This window comes from Etheostoma cragini, chromosome 3 (genome assembly GCF_013103735.1).
Source record: "Etheostoma cragini isolate CJK2018 chromosome 3, CSU_Ecrag_1.0, whole genome shotgun sequence".
In the NCBI taxonomy this organism is placed as follows: domain Eukaryota; kingdom Metazoa; phylum Chordata; class Actinopteri; order Perciformes; family Percidae; genus Etheostoma; species Etheostoma cragini.
The window spans coordinates 19,585,410-19,605,307 of NC_048409.1; the positions used below are offsets into that span (position 1 = coordinate 19,585,410).

Below are 19,898 nucleotides of genomic sequence, written 5' to 3' on the forward strand. Positions count from 1 at the left end.
CACTTGCTGTTTTGCTCTGTCCTGAATCTGTGGAGCATTGCAAGATCTGATAAAACAACGGATTTTGTCGACCACATCAATTGGTTACATTATTTATTTCCTAAAACAAGCAGCAATACTGTATCTCAAATTGGATGTCTCATCGTGCAATGTTGTAATCTTAAAATCAGCATTTTCCACAGGTTTATACAAATCACTGGTCAGAGGCTTTTTACACAAGATTTGTTGCCAGGCATGTAGCACCAAAAAAGGAAGGCAGCTCGTTGATTTTTATAGTTGAACAGTTTTAGACACCATTGAGATGTAATTGTAAATGTCTAATAATAGTCTCATTTGTGTTTAGGCCGATCAGGGAATTACTTGTATATATGGATGACACAATAAGTTGTTGTGTTAACAATGATTATAATGAATTTCACAATAAAGCATTTTGTCCAACTAACGCAGGGAATTGTTTTTGGCTGCTAAGGGTTTATATCAGGTATTAGGAAATGCTACCTAATAAATCCAGTGTTCTGGAGTCCAAATTACAAAATTATATTGGGCAAAATGTGCAAGGTAGAATACCGTTTGCTTTTGTTTCATGCAAATGTTTTACTAGATTTGTTGTTTTTTCTAAAATGTGAAAAGATTAGGCTACTAAGTTCTTTTAGATGGCTGAAATTAACCAAGTGAGAAAACGCTCTTTATCTTACTTAATATCTTTAGTCTAAATAGGGATATTGTGCAAGTGTGTGTGTGTGTGTGTGTGTGCTTGTGTGTGTGTGTAAGATGAAAGGAGTATTTAAACACACTTAAAAGCAGAACAGCTCCATAACTTCCAGCGAGCAGTGTGGGTGCAACAGTCCCTTGAAACCGTAAGTTAAAAAAATCTAATTTTAAGTTTTAAATGTTATTTTTTTTAAACTAAGAAGCTATATAGTTAGGCTATTTATAAGACAACTCTGCTTTATTCAGGTTAAATTCTTTTCATCTGTTCTCAACTGTGTTGGCTAATTTATGGCCTTAGCCTAACTATAGTCTCACAAATAATTATTATAAGCCTACAGCAATAATTGTTTAAAATTAAACATTTGTTTTACACCAAATGAATCTGTAATCCATACATTTATAATGCTAATTTCAGCATGATATAAACAGGTTATAATGTTGTAATATTTAACAACTTTTCCATTTACAGCTTTAACCAGCCATGGGTGACAGCTGGGAGTACGGATATAGTTTTAATCTAACCAATATACCTGACTACGAGAATTACACACTGCCTGTGTTTCCTGAAACCTTAATCCCTGAAATTCAACCGATCCAGATTGCGTCTCTGATCTTCTACGGCTTTGTGGTCCTGTTGGGTGTACCCGGAAATGCTCTGGTGGTGTGGGTGACAGGGTTCTGCATGGCGCGCTCTGCCACCTCCATCTGGTTCCTGAACCTCGCGCTGGCTGATCTTCTGTGCTGCCTCTCCCTCCCTTTGCTCATGGTCCCTATAGCCCACGATGACCACTGGCACTTTGGCTCACTGGCCTGCACATTTGTCAAAAGCCTGTTCTACCTGGTGATGTACTGCAGCGTCCTGCAGCTGGTTTTGATCAGTGTGGATCGCTGGATGCTGGTCAGCAGACCCATATGGTGTCAGAACAACAGGCGACCAAGGCAGGCTGTCTGTGTTTGTGTTGCTGTCTGGTGCCTGGCCCTGATCGGCAGCATCCCCCAGTTTGTTTACACCAGGGAGATCGAAGCAGGTGAAAACAAGCGAGAGTGCCTGACGGTACACACTCCACTCAGCGCGTGGATCGTCACATCCTACCGCTTCTTGATGGGATTCTTCCTCCCTTTTCTGATCATTGTAGCGTGTCACTTGGTGGTGTACAGGAGAGCAGAGAGCGGACTGACACGTGCTCGGACCCGCTCCAAGCGCACACTGAAGGTCATCCTTGCTGTGGTGCTGAGCTTCTTCCTCTGCTGGCTCCCACTACACATTGTGGACTTTCTCACACTGACGGTCCCTCGGAATTCCCCCCACAGCCCCAAAGTTTACCTGGCACAGGTTTTAGCACTCTGTCTGGCATATTTCAACAGTTGCCTGAACCCGTTGCTCTACGTGTGTCTGGGCCGGGGCTTCAAAGACAGCATGAACCGCTCCCTGCGCAACATGCTCCAGTTCATCAGCGAGGACCCTACGGCCAAGATGAGCATCACTAATAACGACACCAAGAGCTCGAGCTCCGGGAAGGAGACAACCAAAATCTGATGTTGTATTGAGTTTGAAATAAAGTGTGTATTACGTTTGTAGTAGTTTGGTGTCTTCTGTGTATGCTGTTCTTCTAAATGTGTTGCATCTCGTTGGATATAATTTAACAAGTGGACCCCTTCTCTAGGCTTCTCACTGCACTGCACTTGGGAATCCTAACCATTATCTATTTGTGTTCAGAATTTTCTTTTTTTTGACACAAACTCAAATAAATAGAAGAACAAACTTCAACATTCGAAAGTGTACAGCAACCTCTGCTGTTTTTATATAATTTTATATTATATTCTAAGAAGTTTTTTTGCTGATGCAGCTGAACAACATATGCAAAGATGTTATCCTGAAAGCCTCCAAAAACTTTTTTTTTTCAATTATTTGCAAATCTGCAATATTTCCTGTGAACATTTGTGTCTAATGCTTTTGCAACTGCTCCCACTTCTGTTTTCTTTCTCCTACGCAAGGATGATCTTAGACTGTTTATAGGCATATTGCCATACATAGGAATTTAGAAAGGTTCTGAGTCTGTATAAGTCGTAGTTGTAATTTAAGTTTGTTGTCAGAAATATGATTTTATATTATAAATGACAATGTGTTCTTGTTAAACTTGTAAAACACAGCCACATCCCCTTGTGTGACAATGCTATACATAGACCACAGGAGGGAGCTCCACTCTAAATTGCTGATGTTCAGTAGCCAAGGTGCAGATGCATGTAGCTTCTCATTGTTTTAGTGTGTCAGACCCTAAAGACAAAAGAGACAATTTAGGGATGTTTGTAAGTTGGTCAAATACATTCAGTTCAAACAAAAATGCCCCTCTTCACATGTCTACAGAAGCCTATGAAATGTAAATTCATTAGCATATTTACAACTTGCCTAATGCATATTTATGATGTCCTAGATGGATCATTTTGTACCAGGGCAGTTAAAGAGTAACAATAACAATGTACCAATATTAGGAGCAAAATTGCTTTTATTTACAAACTACATTCATTCCCAACAAGGCCACATTATGGTATATACAAAAGCAGACATATTTACCAGAGTATGAGTCCCTACGTTTTAATAAATCTGTGCACTTATACATACCGTATGTGCATGCATGTATGTCTGTCCACTGGTACCTCACTTTGGCCTCTACTAAACCCATTCCTGACTCACAGACCTACTGATGCTCACCGGTCCCTACAGTTTACAAAGAGGCAGCGCTGAGTATAATAACTGATATAGATAAAGGGATGTTCCCTGCTCAGAGATTTACAATCAGCTCATGAACCTTTAGACTGTAAGAAAACCAAATGTATACATAGGTCTGTCAAATCTTAACACACACTACAGCAATGCTTCAGTAATGCTTTATTGAATTGGTCTGTAAATTTAAAAATAATGTACTAATAATTTCAAAACTACTTTCCAAGAAGTTTTGTGGAAAGAGCTGTGTAATTTGGTACTGATTGGTGGGACAATAGAGACAATGTTCAAATGGTACACTCCAGTTAATTCCAATTAACTGATAGAGCAACCAAGGACGGCTTTTACTAAGTGCAGAGTAGGTCAGCTAACCACGCAAAATGTGAAATAAGCACCCAATTTCTAATAATAAATACAATTTCTAGGAATATTGACTTGGGTATGAATGTAGCGGTTCTCTCTGATTAGTGTCAAATTATACAGTTCTTTCCAGGACACTTTACAGGAAGTTAGTGGAAAAGTTTGGACCTGTCAAATTTCTTAGAAAAGTCAGTGCCACAAAACACTTCACACTCTAGAAATCATCTGGTTGAATGTATTTTGTAGCTGACAACCCCCAGACACTAGACTAATGGATATTATCCTGCTCTAATTGACTATAGTTAGTGTGATGGAAAAGGTCTCTTACTAAGAACATACTGTACTGTAATAAGAGGTAGAGTGTGAATACTGGATTGGTTAGTTATAGGTGACCAAAAGTAGCAGCCACAGTGTTCCTCTGACAACGTTTGTGCAACACATTATTAGGTTATGGGATTAAAACAGGTTTGAGCATTTCCTCAAACAGTAGTCATGACTTTAAGGGACCCTGAGCGGAATCTGAGAATCTTCTTTTTGAGAGCATGGGAGGCTTTGATCTTGACAACGGCTTTTGATTGGGAGGGGGCATTGGCAGTGGCCTGTGGTGAAGGTGAGGATGAGGAGGAGGTAGAAGCAAGACGTGGGGGCAGCTGCTGGGGCCACACAAGCCCTCCACTCTCATCTGAGTCACTGGACAGTGAGCTGGAGGCCGGGGAATACACCTCGCTCATGCTGGACTCAGACTCTGCGGGGGCGGCGCCAGTATAGCCCTCCTCTCCCTGACAGAGAGGTGCTCTCTCCTGGAAGTCTGGGTGCCAACATGGCGGGTGCTGCTGCTGCTGGTAGTTCTGGGGTTGGGAATGGGGACAAAAATGACCATGGCGAGCTTTTCGAGGGCGTCTATGTGACTGCCCTGCTATGGTCTCCCCTTCATCTTGGCTGAGCTCTAGGTTGGAGCACCAACGTCGGCTCTCTTTGTGGCTGTTGTGGCAAATCTGCAGTTCATTGACTTGGTTTTGGTTCTGAGCAAGATCCCCCCTGCCTTGGTGCCTCTCTGTGGTGCTGTACCTGCGCTCAGGCAGCAGTCTCTGGCCCAGGAGGCTGTTTTCAGACTGGGATCGACTGGTTTTACTGCTTGATTTCTTGGTTCTTTGCCGCTCATTGTGGGTCTTCTTAGAAGTTCTGGACTTGGAGTTCTGGTGGTCAGGAGAGGTGACAGCTTGGGTTGGTTTAGGCTGCTCTGAGTTGTAGTGTCTGGGGGTACGCACGGGGGCATGGAAGGCCTGTCCAGGAATATACTGAGCACTTACTAAATTGTTTTTGTGATGAATAGCGGGATTTGGAGGTAAGTAATGCTGGGGGGATGGGGGCTCACAACATGGGTCAAGAGCCCCAACACCACAACTGGGGTCCAAGGAGGACAGAGGTGACGGTAGTCTCTCAGCCAAGGAGTGTGGCCTGGACTGGGGGTAGGGCAGGACAAGATAATAGTCCTCCTCCAAAGATGGGGCCTCTCCTCTACAGGCCTCCCCCTCTAAGAGGTCACAACCCCAGCCCTGGCTTTTAGGGTTTGCTGAAAGGTCAACATGGGGCTGGAGGTGGGGGTCCATAAAGTGTTGTTCTGTGGTAAGAGATTGGGTTCTCCTCTGGAGGGAGCTGTGTCCGGAGGCACTGCAGTATGGGGGGTCGGGGCTCAGTGTGGTGCGAGGCTGACAGGGCCTTGATGCTAGGGTATGACGCTGGATGAGACTTAGGATGTAACCCTCTACCCTCAAGGCCTGCTGGTAGTCCTCCTCTGTGACCTGATCCTCTGCAGGTTGCTGCTGCCAAGGTTGGTTGGCTCCGCTGGGGTCCCACTGCCAGGAGTCCACTGCTGCACCCTCTTCAGCAATGCCCTCCAGAGGTGGGTAAGGGGCAGAGAAAGAACGGGGTAAGGTGGTACGTGGGACTGGTGCATCCAGTTCTCCATTCAGCATGAGGGGGTCTCCTAATAACAGAAAACAATAATGTTGTAGGCCAAGGGTTTTACAGTTTAGAAAAAGGTAAAGAAGAAGTCAATCGATGCTCATATTCGAACAGTTTATAACGCGAGAACGCAAAAATGATATGCCGTTATTTGCCTTGCTTCACTTACAAGTAGAAGAAAAATGTATGTGTGTGTACCTCAGTCTCTCCAGATCTGCTACTTTTTCTTACCTACAGACTTTGGCCTGTTGTTGGTGGAACCCCAGGAGGAGACCGTCTCTGTGGGCTCAGTGGAACAAGATCTTCCTGTATGCGATTGACCCTCACTCGACTCATAGAAACCTAGTAAAAACAATTAGAAAAAAGAGAAGGCATGCCTATCTTATTTATTACAGCTCACCGTTCATTCCACTTCTCTAAAAATCTGCTGCTCGATGCAGGCAGTGTCTCACTACATTTCACAAATATGCCTCAGAACAAGATTACAAGCAACTGGAGCATGAATGAACAATAAGAGTAGAAATAACATTACAAATACATTCCAAGCGTATTTCAAAATGCAAAGAGAAAACACGAGTTTTGTTGAAATTACAAAGTGCACATTTAGAGACATACATGTCACATCTGTGATCACAGAAAAGGATTAAAACTATGGAAGTACCAGAGCTCGGCCGACTGTTGCCTGTGTATTCTGCATCGGAGCAGCCCTCGTCAGTGTCGATCCTCAGGTCTCCCACCTGCTGTTCCAGCGCCTGCATCAGGCCCCATGGGGAACTCTGAAGAGCACTCTGAAAATAAATACAGACATATTCAGGCGGTTTTACTGTATTTTTGTTTGTACTTGATTGCGCTGTTGAAAAGTAATTTTAAATAGATGGTAAGAGGAAACAATCAGTGATTTCAAAAACAAAGTAAACAGTCCTCGCAATTTAAATTACTGGTTTGCAGAAACGCTAATGACAGAAGCACAGCTGTAAATCCTTCACTGCTTGTGTCTCCAGCTGCTTTCCAGAGCTCAGTTTGTTTGGCACCCAGATCACATTAAAATAAACTCTTTTTTTTTGATATTATAGGAAGATGGAGAGTATTTAAATTAGGTTTATCATTATTATTATATAGAACAGAATCCTGTTAGTATAAACTGGATTATGTTATCAACTACTGACTTAATTGTAACAGTCACTTTATTTCCAAAGATGGATATTTTACTCTGATGACGGAAAGAATGTTGTTGTTGTATTGTTGGTGTAAGTACAGTAAAAAATAACCCAAATGAGTAAAAAAACAAAACGTCAAACCGATATAGCCTCAATTAAGATGTAAATTATCCTTTACTAGTTACTGAAGTAAAAACGGCAGTCACCACTGTGCATCACTGAAGACCATCCGTGGTGTACTGCATCCATATCTGTCACTGGGCTCTCTAACGTAAGCAAGCCGGGAGAAGCAATGAGTCAGAACATTAATAATTCAAGGATGTTCTATCACGTAGGTGGGACAAACACTCACACAATCACTGACACACACACACACACACACACATACACACATAGATACATGTGCTTGCTTATACACACAGAAAAAAAGAAAATAGACTATTTAACAACAGAGAAACACAACATTCTGGACATCCTTGCACTTCTTTCTCTAACATGAGGGCCCTCTGCTTACACACACAAGCACACACACGTGCACAACACACCATGGCCCCAGTTCCACTGCTCGACTATTGAGGCATTTCATTTTGTTGGAGGTGATACTGTTGACACCCGAGGCTCATTTAGAGACTTCATTACCAGAAGAATGAGCGTGTCCTCATAGCAAGGTGACACTTTAACAATTACAAACCTGCTATGATGAGGCACTTGTCAGACAGTTGCTACAGTCTTCTGCACTCACTAAGCACTGTTTTTGTACATTTGTGTGTCTTTGTTTGTTACAACATTGCCTTTAGAAATGAAGACAGTTCATACGGTGTGCAAAGTTGGGCATTTTAACATGGAGATCTGTTGGGATTTACTTAGCTTTTGGAGCCAGCCTCAAGAAGATGAACTTCCACATTGGCTTTATTTTTCAGCCCTGTAGGTTGTGGAGTGGGTCTAAGTGCATCCTCAGAGCTGCTAGCATAAAGACTCTCTTGCCGATTAAAAGGTCACATTTGAGGTTAACATTTGCATAACTCTGTCTTCATAGCTGAAGCTTAAAAACACAGCATGTGTTTGTTTCTCAGTGCATGTTTAATCTCCTTAAACTATAATGTGTCAAGAGAAAAATTCCCAAAATGGTGGTCCAGAAAAAGTCTGGACTACCATTTAGATTGGTAATCTTTAGTTCAGTGGACCGATCAGAGCTTAAGCTCTGACTCTTTTGTCCTGCAGACTTAATGCGGCCATAATGCAAATGCTGTTGAGGCGTAATTGACCCAAGCTAACCTATGCTTCCCACACAACCTCTTTACCCAAAACACTGTCGTTTCTTTTGTCTTGACAAGGGCGCTTATTGTCTTACTATAAACAAAGCAATTAGCATCACTACATTACATGGTTTTGTGTGGCACAAACGAAGAGTGGGGAGCTTTGTTTAAACTACTAGTGTGGAATAGAGAAATAGATGGGAGGATGGGAGACTATTGGAAATCAATTAATCAATGATGCATATTCACACAATTGATTGCGTACCTTTTTGCGGAGCTGGCTATTAAATTATAGTGCTGCAGCAAACAAACAACCCTTTGTGGATGAACAAACACAATAAAACATTTAATAGTGTGGCTTTGGACCAAGTTTATACTGTAGTAGGGACCATTTTGCAAGCTGGGCATTTGATTGTACTCCATTATTAATGGTCTCACACTGGTTCCTTGACACTGGATCATTACTGTTTTACAGCATCCTCTGCTCTAGGGTGGTGGGGGGATGGGGGGGACAGAGGACACGGTGCCATCAGCCTCACCTAGGCCTTCAGATGTAACACACTGGGTGGACAACACATCATGACCATCTGCGCTTTTCATAAAAAGAGACTGACCAGCAGGGGAATCCAGACAACACAATGTCTGATTATTTACTGATTTCACATGCTGCATCTTCTTCTGACCTGGCCTTTAAGAAGCGGCTAAAAACCGGAGTCAAATGTCCTGAATGCAAAAGCACAAATGGATCTTAAAACTGATTCTGACTGAGCTACTGGGGAATGTAGATAAAAATGAGAGACGGTTTGACACAAGAATTTCAAGCTAAGAAACAAATAAGCTTTTGATCGTGTGAGAGAGGGGTGCTACAGAGACATTGCAATTCCGCCATCCGAGCTTGGGTGTTAAAAAGAGGATTTTCAACTGTAGATTACACCTCTAAGCATTCACTGGTTGAAGGGGTTTGAAACGATAACACCGGGATATAAAAAATCTATGGAACAGAACACATGAGGCATGCAGCAGCACTGCTGGACCCTCTATAATTAAGGCAATGTTTTGACTGGTTCCACATAGAGGGGGCTGTAGGAGGCCAGAGAGAGAGAGAGAGAGAGACACACCACACACCAAACACACACACACACACCAGGTCCACTGCTTCACTAAAACACTGATCTCTTCTTTCTTCAAATATATTCACGTTTAAACCTTGTATTTTAATAGCGTAAACCAAACATTTACGATAAATTTGAATTTAACAGATGTTGACACAGAGGTGCACACAGTGTTTACATAACCATAGTGAATGGCATTCATTAGTGCACAGTAGCTTGGCTGTGAATGGAGTCTCCTGAGTGAGACATGCGCCAGGCTGTGCTCATGTGTGGTACCAGCTCATAGTCCTGCATGGTGTGTCTGTGGACATAATAAACATATATTTTCAGAAGCTCATTTGCCTGATTGCTTGTATGTACAAATAAGCCAAATAACAACGATGTGAGGATTCCTTTTTTATTTTCATTTGTTATCTTTGTTTGTCCACACACAGCGGAGGGAACTACCCAATGATCCACACGACTACACACGACTAACGGTGCTATGGTTTCACTAATGATGTGCTGCTGTCTTTACATAAGGACACACACGATCTGACCAATGACAAGCCACAAAACTAAAGCAAAAACATACTGCAGACACACGTGTACAGTCCTGCAGGAGGAAGGTTTGCATGCTTTCATGCAGACCTTTTTTCCTATGAACACACACACAGATGATAATTAAACACATGATTTGAATCAACCAAGTCAGGAGGAGATAACGTGAACTCTCAAGGTGTCTAAAATCAAACACTGCTCCATGCAAATGGATGTAGGCCTATGTATGTCACACACTCATGCACAATGTATACATTCTCTTTAAACACACACAGTAGGTAGCTGAGAGGGAGGTCAGAGCTCCGTGCTTTCCCAGCTGCTGTCTGCCGTCCCACAGCTGTCAACACCTTTAACACCACACACTGTATCCGGGAGTAAGCTTGGTTGGGGGGGGGCATGTTCAAGGCGGCTACACGCACGCGTGCACACTGGCAGTCCCACTTGTGTTTTGTGCCTGTGTAACATCAGAAAAACTGTGCATTTTAGAGACTTTAACCTACATGGAAGATGAGATTGGGGATTTGGCTTGGACGCAGATGGTGACCTGATATCACGAAGACTCAATTTGAAACAAGGCCTTCAATTGGATTCCAGACAAAAAGTATTCTCCAAGGTATGTCTCGTGTAATTACTCACACGCTCGGATAAGCACAACGGATAATAAACATCGATCCACAGATGCGTTGCTCGGAAAATGAAAACGGGGAAATATGCAGCCCTGCGGGGAAATGCGTGTCTCTGGTTTTGAAAATCTCTGTTTTGTGTCAATGTGTGGATGAGAAACCAGGCTGAATGTGCTGACAGCCGCCCCACCAGGGGAGAAGAATTTACTAAACTGGTGCGTAGGCTACGTGTGCACACAAACACTTGACCCTGGTGCACTCCGGCTATTATACATTTTTCAAATTGGTTATATAATTATCTTACTTAGTTTCCTATGCGAATGATAAAACCAGTCCCATAGCTTAGATGTGAACTAATTCAGACCAAAATATATCCCAGTGCGTATCTCATGCCATACCCAACTGACGCCAGTGTGCCACCTATGCGCCTTCTCTATCCTCTCACTGGGGCCTCGCTCGGAATCATTAGTATTCTGCTCCATATGCGCCTATTGTTAGGCCCCCGGCGGAGAAGGAGGGAGGGAGGAGAGAAGGAGGTGTGAAGAGGAGGCGGCTGATTTAATTTCTGTTTCACCCTTGTTAATAATGGCTTCTTAGTGTAGCCTACCAATGTAGAGACAGCTTTGGCTGCGCGAGAGCAGCGGCCAAACCGAAACAAAACTCCCACACTCAAAAATTAAACTCAAGCAGCATAACGGGACAACAAATAATTAAAAAAACAAATACGGTTAGGCCTACAGTCCGTGAAAAGACAGAACGTACAGTGTTGGGCTCAGTGGTGCGTTAAACTTTTTGTGGGAGACGCTGTTGTATTGCTGTCCCTAAAAGTTGTTTTTTGGGTAACCCAGTTTTGTATTCTCATGTTCATTCTGGATTGTGGCAATTTAGCTCGATCTCAACAGGAAAATCCATCTCATAAATTACATGGAAGATAGTTACGGCATAAAAACGTTTTCTGCAACAGCAACATACAAGCTGAAAGAATAATGATTTTTGTTAGGTTCTGCAGAGAGTACAAATACGCGCTTGTTAAGTGGTAAAACCTACAGAAGTCCATGATGAGGGAACAATGGGCCATTAAATAGTCGGTCTGTGCTACAAACGGTGGGTGCTCCACCCCCTGATTTCGTTACCCAGGCATAAATCTCAGGCCAAAGCCCAGAAACGCATTACATCCTTTAAACAGGGACCCTATAAATCAAGTTGAGTAACTTTTTTTTTGCAGACAGAGGTCACCTCTACACAAAAGGCGCAGCCCAAACCAAGAGTCAACGCAACGGCCAAGCGGATTACAATGAAGAAAAGCTACGATGTAAAGGCTATTATTCAACGCTATGTAGCAATGGTAGATGGTGTAAAGTGGGGTTTCCAAACAGGGTGGGGGTAATGGTGTGAGTCTGCTAGAATCCAAACATGCAGTAAAATACACTCAAACTTCTTACCAGCTGACGCCTCAGTGTCAAGTTTTCCTGCCCCCAGCTGCTGAAACACGCCAGCTCTCCTCTGGAGCAGTCTTGGAGCTGAGGGTCTCCGAGAGCCAGCGCCCCCAGCACCAGGCACTCCTGCCTCTGCTTGCGGAGCTCCAGCTCACACAGCCCGGCCAAACTCGCCTCCAGGCGCTCCTTGGTCCGACTGCGCTCCACAGTCACCGGGAACGACAACGCACGATGCATGGCCCCAAAAATCCCAGATTTACATACACTATAAAAGCAAATGATTTCCCTAATTTGGTGTTCTCCAATTGGCCCAGATTTACGAGGGCATCTGCAGGCTATAAAGAGCCATGCTGCATCCCATTCCCTGTGATAGTATGGTTGCCTTGGAGCAGCATGGTGTCCCTGACCATCTACGCGCTATACATTTTCCATTTCGCAGCTGTCAAACGCAGACACGGAACCCCGCCCTCTGCGACCAGCCACGGAGAGAAAAGTGGGAGTCATCCTCGGTCTTTGCAAATCCAATCTCAGCCTTCATTGGACGTAAGAGGCTGGTGGGGTGCTGGGCGTAACGTTGTCCCATCCCCCTTGATTAATTACAGCGACGCGTCGACCTCACCCATCTTCCCAGCTTGGCTTGGAATTAAATGGCCTCCTTCAGGGTACGGTTATTTCTGGGAGAGTTGTAAAATAGCGGGATTGTATTATCCTTAAAAGACTGAAAGCCACAATGTAACAATGAAGCAAAGAGTAGACTACAACAATACGGATAGTGATATAGCTTACCGGGGAAAGAAGCTGTAATAAATGGACAGCAAGTAGACAGGTAACAATAACCTTATATCATGATATCAGGGCAGGCTGCATAGTGTAAAAATAAAGATGCTGCAAATATATTACATTATGTTTAATGGTTTTGTGGTCACTGAATTACCAGGATAAGATAATAAAAATAGTAATATTTTGTCTGAAAATGTAAAAGTAATGGGGCATTTAGCTGGCGTACATCTGCATCAGCTATTTGTTTTGATTTGGAAATTATGTATTGCTACTTCATTATCCAATCAAGACTCAATTTTTTTTTTATCCTTCCACCTCGCTGCCTGCTGCCCCTGTGCTGCATGCCGCATGATGCTGAGGAATGTTAAACATTCATGTTTGGAAAAATCTGAAAATGAAAAACATCTTTGATTCAGTGACATATTTCAGATGTTACAATGCATTAAAAAAACGTCATTGGCTACATTAGGTATTTTCTATTATTTTAGAGGTATTTTTCTTGTAATTTAAATTTAGTTGCTCCAATATTTTCTCATCTGTTATTTCAGTCTCCTCCTCTTTAGCCTCAATGACCTGGACTGGCATCCTTAACCTGCATTCACTCTCATAGATTATACAACATATAGACAGTTGTAATTAAGAAGTAATTTATGCAACAGTAATTAAAGTGAGACAACAGGGGGCCATAGGAATCCTGTGGGCAGGCTGCTCTGAACATATTGTAGGTAATAAGAAACGTGTGCTGTATGTGCAACTCCTAAAATAAGGCTTTCAATAGCTTACATCAATATTTTAAAGTATTTTGCTATTTTGTTGTTAAAGTGCAGTGACAGATGAATATTTCATCTTGGCATCTCATAAAATCTTTCTCTTTAGTACTCCACTGTAAAGTCTCCTGAGGTCAAACTCTTTATGAAGTGTGATTGGTTAAAAAATAAAGCATAACCGTAAATCAAGTCTCCAAATGTAGCCACACTATTTGTATATTATACATTTTTTATTCATACTTCCATCTCTACTTCACATGAACCAGAAAGCCACTTTTATCTTCAGTCCCTATGAGGCAAAGTCTTCAGCTAGTCAGAACCTACGCACAGCGCAGGTTGGATTCTTTTGTCAGAGAGTGTGTGTGTGTGTGTGTGTGTGTGTGTGTGCACACACACTGCAGATATACACAACATATACTTACAGTATATTTATCTCATGTAGAAAGTTAACTAAAAGTCTCTCTAGAAATCAAAACATTTTCCAAAAAAGAAAACATACAGTAGAATTCTTTTTGAACAGAACTACACCAGTACATATTTTATGAAGACACACTCAAAGAAGATTGAGCAGGTTGTGTGTAATTCCTATCACACGTTAACCAAGGCTGTTAGCTAGTACGTGTTGTATGTACCAAGGTCTTGCTGGCTCTGTGACAAGCAAGGCAAATGCCAATTTATGCAGTCAATGAAGCCAATAATTCATTAGTTGTCAGTGACATAACGGTGGCATCCAAAACTCTCAGGTCACCTTGGTTCCACAGCTGTGCAGCGATAGCAATCATGCAATTGTTCATGTAACGCAGATAAACTGTGAAGAAGAAAGATTGAAAACAAAAGAGGAAAACATTTGTTACCCTTGTGAGGGCTTGTAGCTTAGATTAGGTAAAGTCAAATTTGTTGGATCCAATAAGAAACATGAAGTTTTGAAGGAAATGGTGAAAAAATATTTAATTTGCATAATTGTGGAGATTGATGAAATGAAATTCAGTTCCGCTGTGACAGTTCCTTGGAGCATCGAGTGACTATCTAATTTGGACTGAGGAGGATGTGCGTTTCACAGCAGTTCTATATTAAAATGTGTCTTTTCTATAAACAATTTCCCTCAGCTTTGACAGCGAAATAAAAAGTGTCAGTGTCCCAAGATTAAAATCAGGTCAATAAAACCAACGTTGGGGAGTACTTCCAACTTAATCAAGCATTTACCATGTTTCATTCAAAACAGTATGAGAATGTTGTCATTTTTAAAACAAAAAATGAAATACAAGCTTCTGAAAAAAAATAGATTTCATCTTTCACTTTGAAGAACATTCACTTTAAACCATATGCATCACTCTTTCATAGTGTGAATATATATATATATATATATATATATATATATATATATATATATATATATATATATATATATATATATATATATATATATATATATATATATATATATATATATATATATGGCATTTCTGTATCATCATATCCATGAAGTGTAACTTCACTATAATCTTTCAGTGTCATCAGGATTGCGAAAGTGATTTCTATAAAACAGAAAACATTTCCAACCACTAACATTCAGCTCTTAAGGTTCTCATGTGTTATTATAACTCAGTGCCTTCTTAAAATGTAATATATGCACACACACAGCAGGGGTCCAATCCTGAAGCTTTTCTGCTGTTCTCAGTAAATCAGTCAGTAACACGCCATGCAGGCTCTCAGTAAAGACACGATTCCCTCATACAAATCTCTCATTCTTGCCTTGCCTTGAAATAGACAAGAACGTGTTTCAGTCTTAGATTAGGCTTTGGGATGTGACATTGAAAGAACATGTTGAATAGAATAATGCACAAATATTCCATTCGAGCAGAAGTAATTTGTTGCACAACAATCCAGCAGGATTCAAATCCAACTATTTCTAATGAGTTTGGAAGTTTTAAATCCCCAGTGCAATTGTCAAATGAATTAAAACATCACAAAACTATTTCCCCAGCCCTGCAATCACCTCCAAACTAAATTGCTGCCATTTCTTTCTTTCATGCTTTATCTGAAAAGGCCTTAAAGGGCTTTCAATTTCTCTTCTCTTTAACACAAGGAAGTTTTGCTTATTTTTAGAAGTGCTTTCATCATTAAAGTCTGTCAGCTGTCAGGGATCTTTGTTGACAAACTCTGAAGAGATGCTCTTTACTGCACCTAACCCAATATATATATATATAAAATACATGACATACATGATAAATACTTCATTTAAAACAACATGATAATTTGTGAAGGTACATTTTGACTTTTCTTTTGGTTCAATTTAGTTACGTTAAGTTTATTTTCATGCTTTCTTTGCATCCAAGACAGACACTTGAAATCGGGGAGAGTATAATATGGGTTGAAGTAGGTGTTTTTAAAGGAATAGTTTAAAATTTTGGAAAAATGCTTATTTGCTTTAATGCTGAGCGTTATATCAGAAGATTGATACCACTCACATGTATGCACGCTAAATGAGAAACTACAGTCAGAAGACGGTTACTTTAGCATTAAGACTGGAAAAATGGGGAAATTGCTAGCCAGGTGAGCGGTTTTCCCTGTTAGCTAAGCGAGCTGGAGGTTAGCCAGTAGAGCCCAGGCGGCCTGAAAAGTGAAGCCAATGGTGAAGTGCCTTAAACCTGCATTCTTTCTAATGGCCAGCATAGGGCAACTCCATTGGTTGCAAAAAGAAGTTGGCTTTTATAGAACTTCATAAGAAAATGACCCTACTTTACAGCTTTACTTACAGCGTTTGGTTGTACCAAAAGAAAATAAGACGTTGAATGTTCATTTTCCCGGTAAGTACATTTGGTTCCAAGGCTTTTTTTTGCTAGCCAAAATAAGCATTACAGATGCTTTGCCAACCAAGCTAGCTACCTAGTGCTAGCTCATAATTTAGCATTTTGCTCAGCGCTTCTCTCCAAAACCCCCTTCTCATCTAAATATGGTGACTTCTGGCTAAAAAAAAAAAGAGATGGCGACGGACTAAATGCCAAACTCAAGGCTTCAAGACCAATGGGTGATGTCACGTTGGCTATGTCCACTTCTTGAATATAGCCTATGGTAGGGCCGGGACTTGTGTTAGCATAAAGACTGGACACAGGAGGAAGCTGCTTGCTAAACTGAGCCTGCTGGCTGTAGCTTCATATGTAACATACAGACACGAGAGTGGGATAAATCTTCACCTAACTTTCAGCAAGAAAGTGAGTAAGTGAATTTGAAAACTATTCCTTTTAGAGACGTCAAGCCACTAATGTGGTAACATGGACAAAGAGTTGCTCATAGAGGGCAAATGAAGGGTTCATCTCCAAAATGTTTTATATCCATTTAGCTAACAAAATTAATCAAGTTAATCTTCAAATTTAGATGATCAATTCTGTCTTCTTCTTTTTGTCAACTATGGATTTTAGCAACATAGTATGTGTCAAATACCGACATGAATTGATATTTTAAGCAATCAATCATTTTGTGAAAGTAGGTGTAACTTTGTTCTCAAATGTTGGATATGTCATTTTGGAACAAAACTCTTCGATTGTAAACTGTACCCTGGTGGGGCAAATGCAAGGCGGCATCCAAATGCATTAGCATTAAAAAGGCATTCTGGCCACTAAAGCCAGAAAAGAATAATTAAGAAACATACAAGTGTGGAATGGTAAAAATGTCACACTTTACAGCACACACTTGTGCGCACACGCACGCATGCACGCACTCACACACACACATGCGCGAATATAATCGCGCAAATGCAGAATCATACTTGCACACTGGACATGTCACAGACATATCTGGCATGCATTTTTAGAAGAAAACACTTTTCGTTAGAAATTCCTTAACTGGTCTAGAGCTCTGATAATTTCTTTATGTACATTAATTAACAATAAATATAGGTAATGTTTATATATTTTGAAATATATATATTAAATAATGAAATATTCTTATATATTTCAAATATATTCATAGAATTCTTTCTAATTTGAAACATATTTAAAGAGATATAGTCACAGTATAGTAATAAAACATGTAAGAACACAGGTCTCCCTGTTGGTCTGGCCGCAGCATCCCTTTTTCAAAAATGAATAGGCAAAGTTCTGGCCTTTTTGTCCGAGCTAATACATTCTACTTCATTAGAAGGATGAGGAATAATGCAACGTAAGGTAGGCCTAGCTAACACTGTGTCAGGGACAACTGATTATGTAAATTGTGTATAAGGTTAAAAGTATTGGCTTGGGTCGCACCAGTCTTTAGATTCTAGTTATAAATATTTCAACACAAGAGTCGAACAGGGAACCAGCCCCGACGAAGACAACACAGGCCAGCTTCAAACAAGGCAATAGGGACTGAGTGGTGAAGCTGAGCTCCCAGCTACAACACTCCTTTTTGGTTGTGGAACGATAATGTACTCTGATCACATGGAGGTTACTAAAAGGATGCTGCAGCCAGGACCTCTCAGGGGACGATAGGTTTGGAACAGTCTAGAGAGTGTAGACAGCCATTAAGACTTGAAGAGACCCCCCTTTCTTCGACTCAGTATCTCCTCGTCTTCTGTTCTTCTTTTTGTTGACACACAGACTGGAACTGGACCACAATAACACTGACTGAGAGGAGCTAGGTTGTCTAAATGCATGCAGTAGTTTTCCTTCTTTCTCTCTGCGACTCTCTGGTCGAAATGGCTTACAGTAGGATGCACTTAGAAATAAGAGAGTAGAAGGAAACGGTTCATCCCACAGGTGTAGAGAAGGAGCACTACTTTTCCCGCAATGCTTCAGTGATGTTGGGGACACCTCAGTTCCTGTGTGTGATAGGGGAACTTTCTGTCCATCAATCTCCTCCTCTTGGGGGCTCTAAGCTCTGTGCACTGTAGACAACTGTTCCACTCTTTGTGTCTATTGGACCAGCTCACTGTTGGTCCCTCCTCCCCCTCTGTCCTCTCTCTTTGTCTTGCTGCTGCCTGCATACTGGTTCACAAACAAAACAGGTCCTACAGTATATTGCACAGCATGCCCGCATGGCCTTGTTGGTGATGTGTCAGTGATAGTGACTTCTCTTCTCCTCAGCCTCGGAGCTGTAATCACTTAAACCAATGCCTCGCTGGAGGTTCAATAAGGAGTCTTTCATCTAAAGAAGAGAAACAAGAGTTAACTTGTTTATAAAAAAAAAAAGTGAAATTACACTGGCCTACATTAATGCATGGAACAAATAGGAATTCCCTCACTTCATTCGGATAAAAAAATTCATGACCGTAGCTAGCTATGAGGTCAGTAATTATTTATTTTAAAAAACACTCTCTCTCTGCATCAGAGTGACGTCAATCAGTTTTGAAAATTACAGCTATCAAAGACAGCTAGCTGTGTGGGAGAGACGGGCCACACCACCTACCGGAGCAGTGTGTGTGCGTCACAAACCTCTTGCTTTTCATTTTGGCACCAGCGTTAACAGTTTAGAGCAGACACACAGCCCATGTAAGCAGTCCGCCCCCAGTTCACAAACATTTCAACATTTCGCAGAAGAAGAGTGAGAGTAAATTGTGACCAGTGGTGGAACACATACTCAGTTCCTTAGCCAGCTTAAGTAAAAGTAGCCTACTAATAAATTAATGTTGAAACATCCATTACAAGAAAAAGTCCTGAATTGAAAATGTTACTGAAGAAAAAGTACAGAAGTACGCTATTGTCAACAAAATGTACAGACATAACAGGCAAAAATATTGTTGAGCAACAGACACAACAATCTTCCAACTCTCATTTATGGCGCTGTTGTTTTGTTTGGCACACATGGTTCATGATTCTTGAGGATAACAGGGCAAATGTAGACAATGTTTTATCATAGTCAGATATTTCAATTGGACTTAGATGGTAGAAAACTAAACTCACCAATCTTAAACATGAACAGTAAATGTCTATTTTTGCTATTTCAGAATCATCAAAAGGCATTAGCTTCTTTCAGAGTCTCTCTTTTGCATAGTAAATCCAAAATATTGTGAGAAAGTTACTGTGCAACATGTTCCCATACCAGTTTTTCCACTGACTGTAGTGTACATAATAAGTTAAGATTACCACAACACACTGCACTTAGCAGAAGAAGTCTGATTCTCTTTTCAACCTCTGCTGTTACTATGTGCAACAAAATGTGTATGTTGTGTGATTCCACTCGCCATATGCATGCATCCAGTAGTTCAGGGTAGTGGCTCACAGGCGCCCTCTCTCAGTAGTGGATGCAATGCCTTTTGCAGTGCTCTATTGGTCATATATATATCATGAAATAGTTCACTTGGCAAAAAGGCTAGCTAGCTATGGTGGTAAAATAACCTGTTGAATTGTCTTATGGTGTTATGGTGCTGCATCTGAGCTTACAGTGGCGAGTCAATTCTATGACTGACCAGTACATATACACTCACCGGCCACTTTATTAGGTACCCCATGCTAGTAGCGGGTTGGACCCCCTTTTGCCTTCAGAACTGCCT

At 41.3% G+C, this 19,898-nt stretch overlaps 3 protein-coding genes across 24 annotated transcripts in view; 1 reads left to right on the forward strand and 2 right to left on the reverse strand.

Moving 5' to 3' along the window:
* The first annotated feature begins 714 nt into the window (after nucleotides 1-714).
* LOC117942056 (C5a anaphylatoxin chemotactic receptor 1) lies at nucleotides 715-3,406 on the forward strand. The gene is made up of 2 exons (XM_034867361.1): nucleotides 715-857; nucleotides 1,181-3,406. The coding sequence occupies exon 2, from the start codon at nucleotides 1,193-1,195 to the stop codon at nucleotides 2,246-2,248; it is 1,056 nt and encodes a 351-aa protein (XP_034723252.1). The 5' UTR covers nucleotides 715-857; nucleotides 1,181-1,192; the 3' UTR covers nucleotides 2,249-3,406.
* Nucleotides 3,407-4,005: 599 nt separating this feature from the next.
* LOC117942052 (dapper homolog 3) lies at nucleotides 4,006-12,386 on the reverse strand. 2 transcript variants are annotated; one of them, XM_034867357.1, is made up of 4 exons: nucleotides 11,889-12,386; nucleotides 6,420-6,546; nucleotides 5,990-6,100; nucleotides 4,006-5,780 (listed from the first exon to the last, which is right to left on the reverse strand). In XM_034867357.1, the coding sequence occupies exons 1-4, from the start codon at nucleotides 12,117-12,119 to the stop codon at nucleotides 4,273-4,275; spliced, it is 1,977 nt and encodes a 658-aa protein (XP_034723248.1). In that variant the 5' UTR covers nucleotides 12,120-12,386; the 3' UTR covers nucleotides 4,006-4,272. The 2 variants fall into 2 exon arrangements, with proteins under 2 accessions (XP_034723248.1, XP_034723249.1); XM_034867358.1 differs by having other exon boundaries at nucleotides 6,441-6,546; nucleotides 11,889-12,385.
* A 3,660-nt stretch (nucleotides 12,387-16,046) lies between these two features.
* The window catches only part of gramd1bb (GRAM domain containing 1Bb), a 77,401-nt gene continuing 73,549 nt past the window's right edge, over nucleotides 16,047-19,898 (reverse strand). For all 21 annotated transcript variants that reach the window (XM_034867338.1, XM_034867345.1, XM_034867344.1 and 18 more), the window contains one exon: nucleotides 16,047-18,553. In XM_034867338.1, coding sequence (XP_034723229.1) covers nucleotides 18,464-18,553 — 90 coding nt within the window. In that variant the 3' untranslated portion in view covers nucleotides 16,047-18,463. The remainder of the gene's footprint in view (nucleotides 18,554-19,898) is intronic.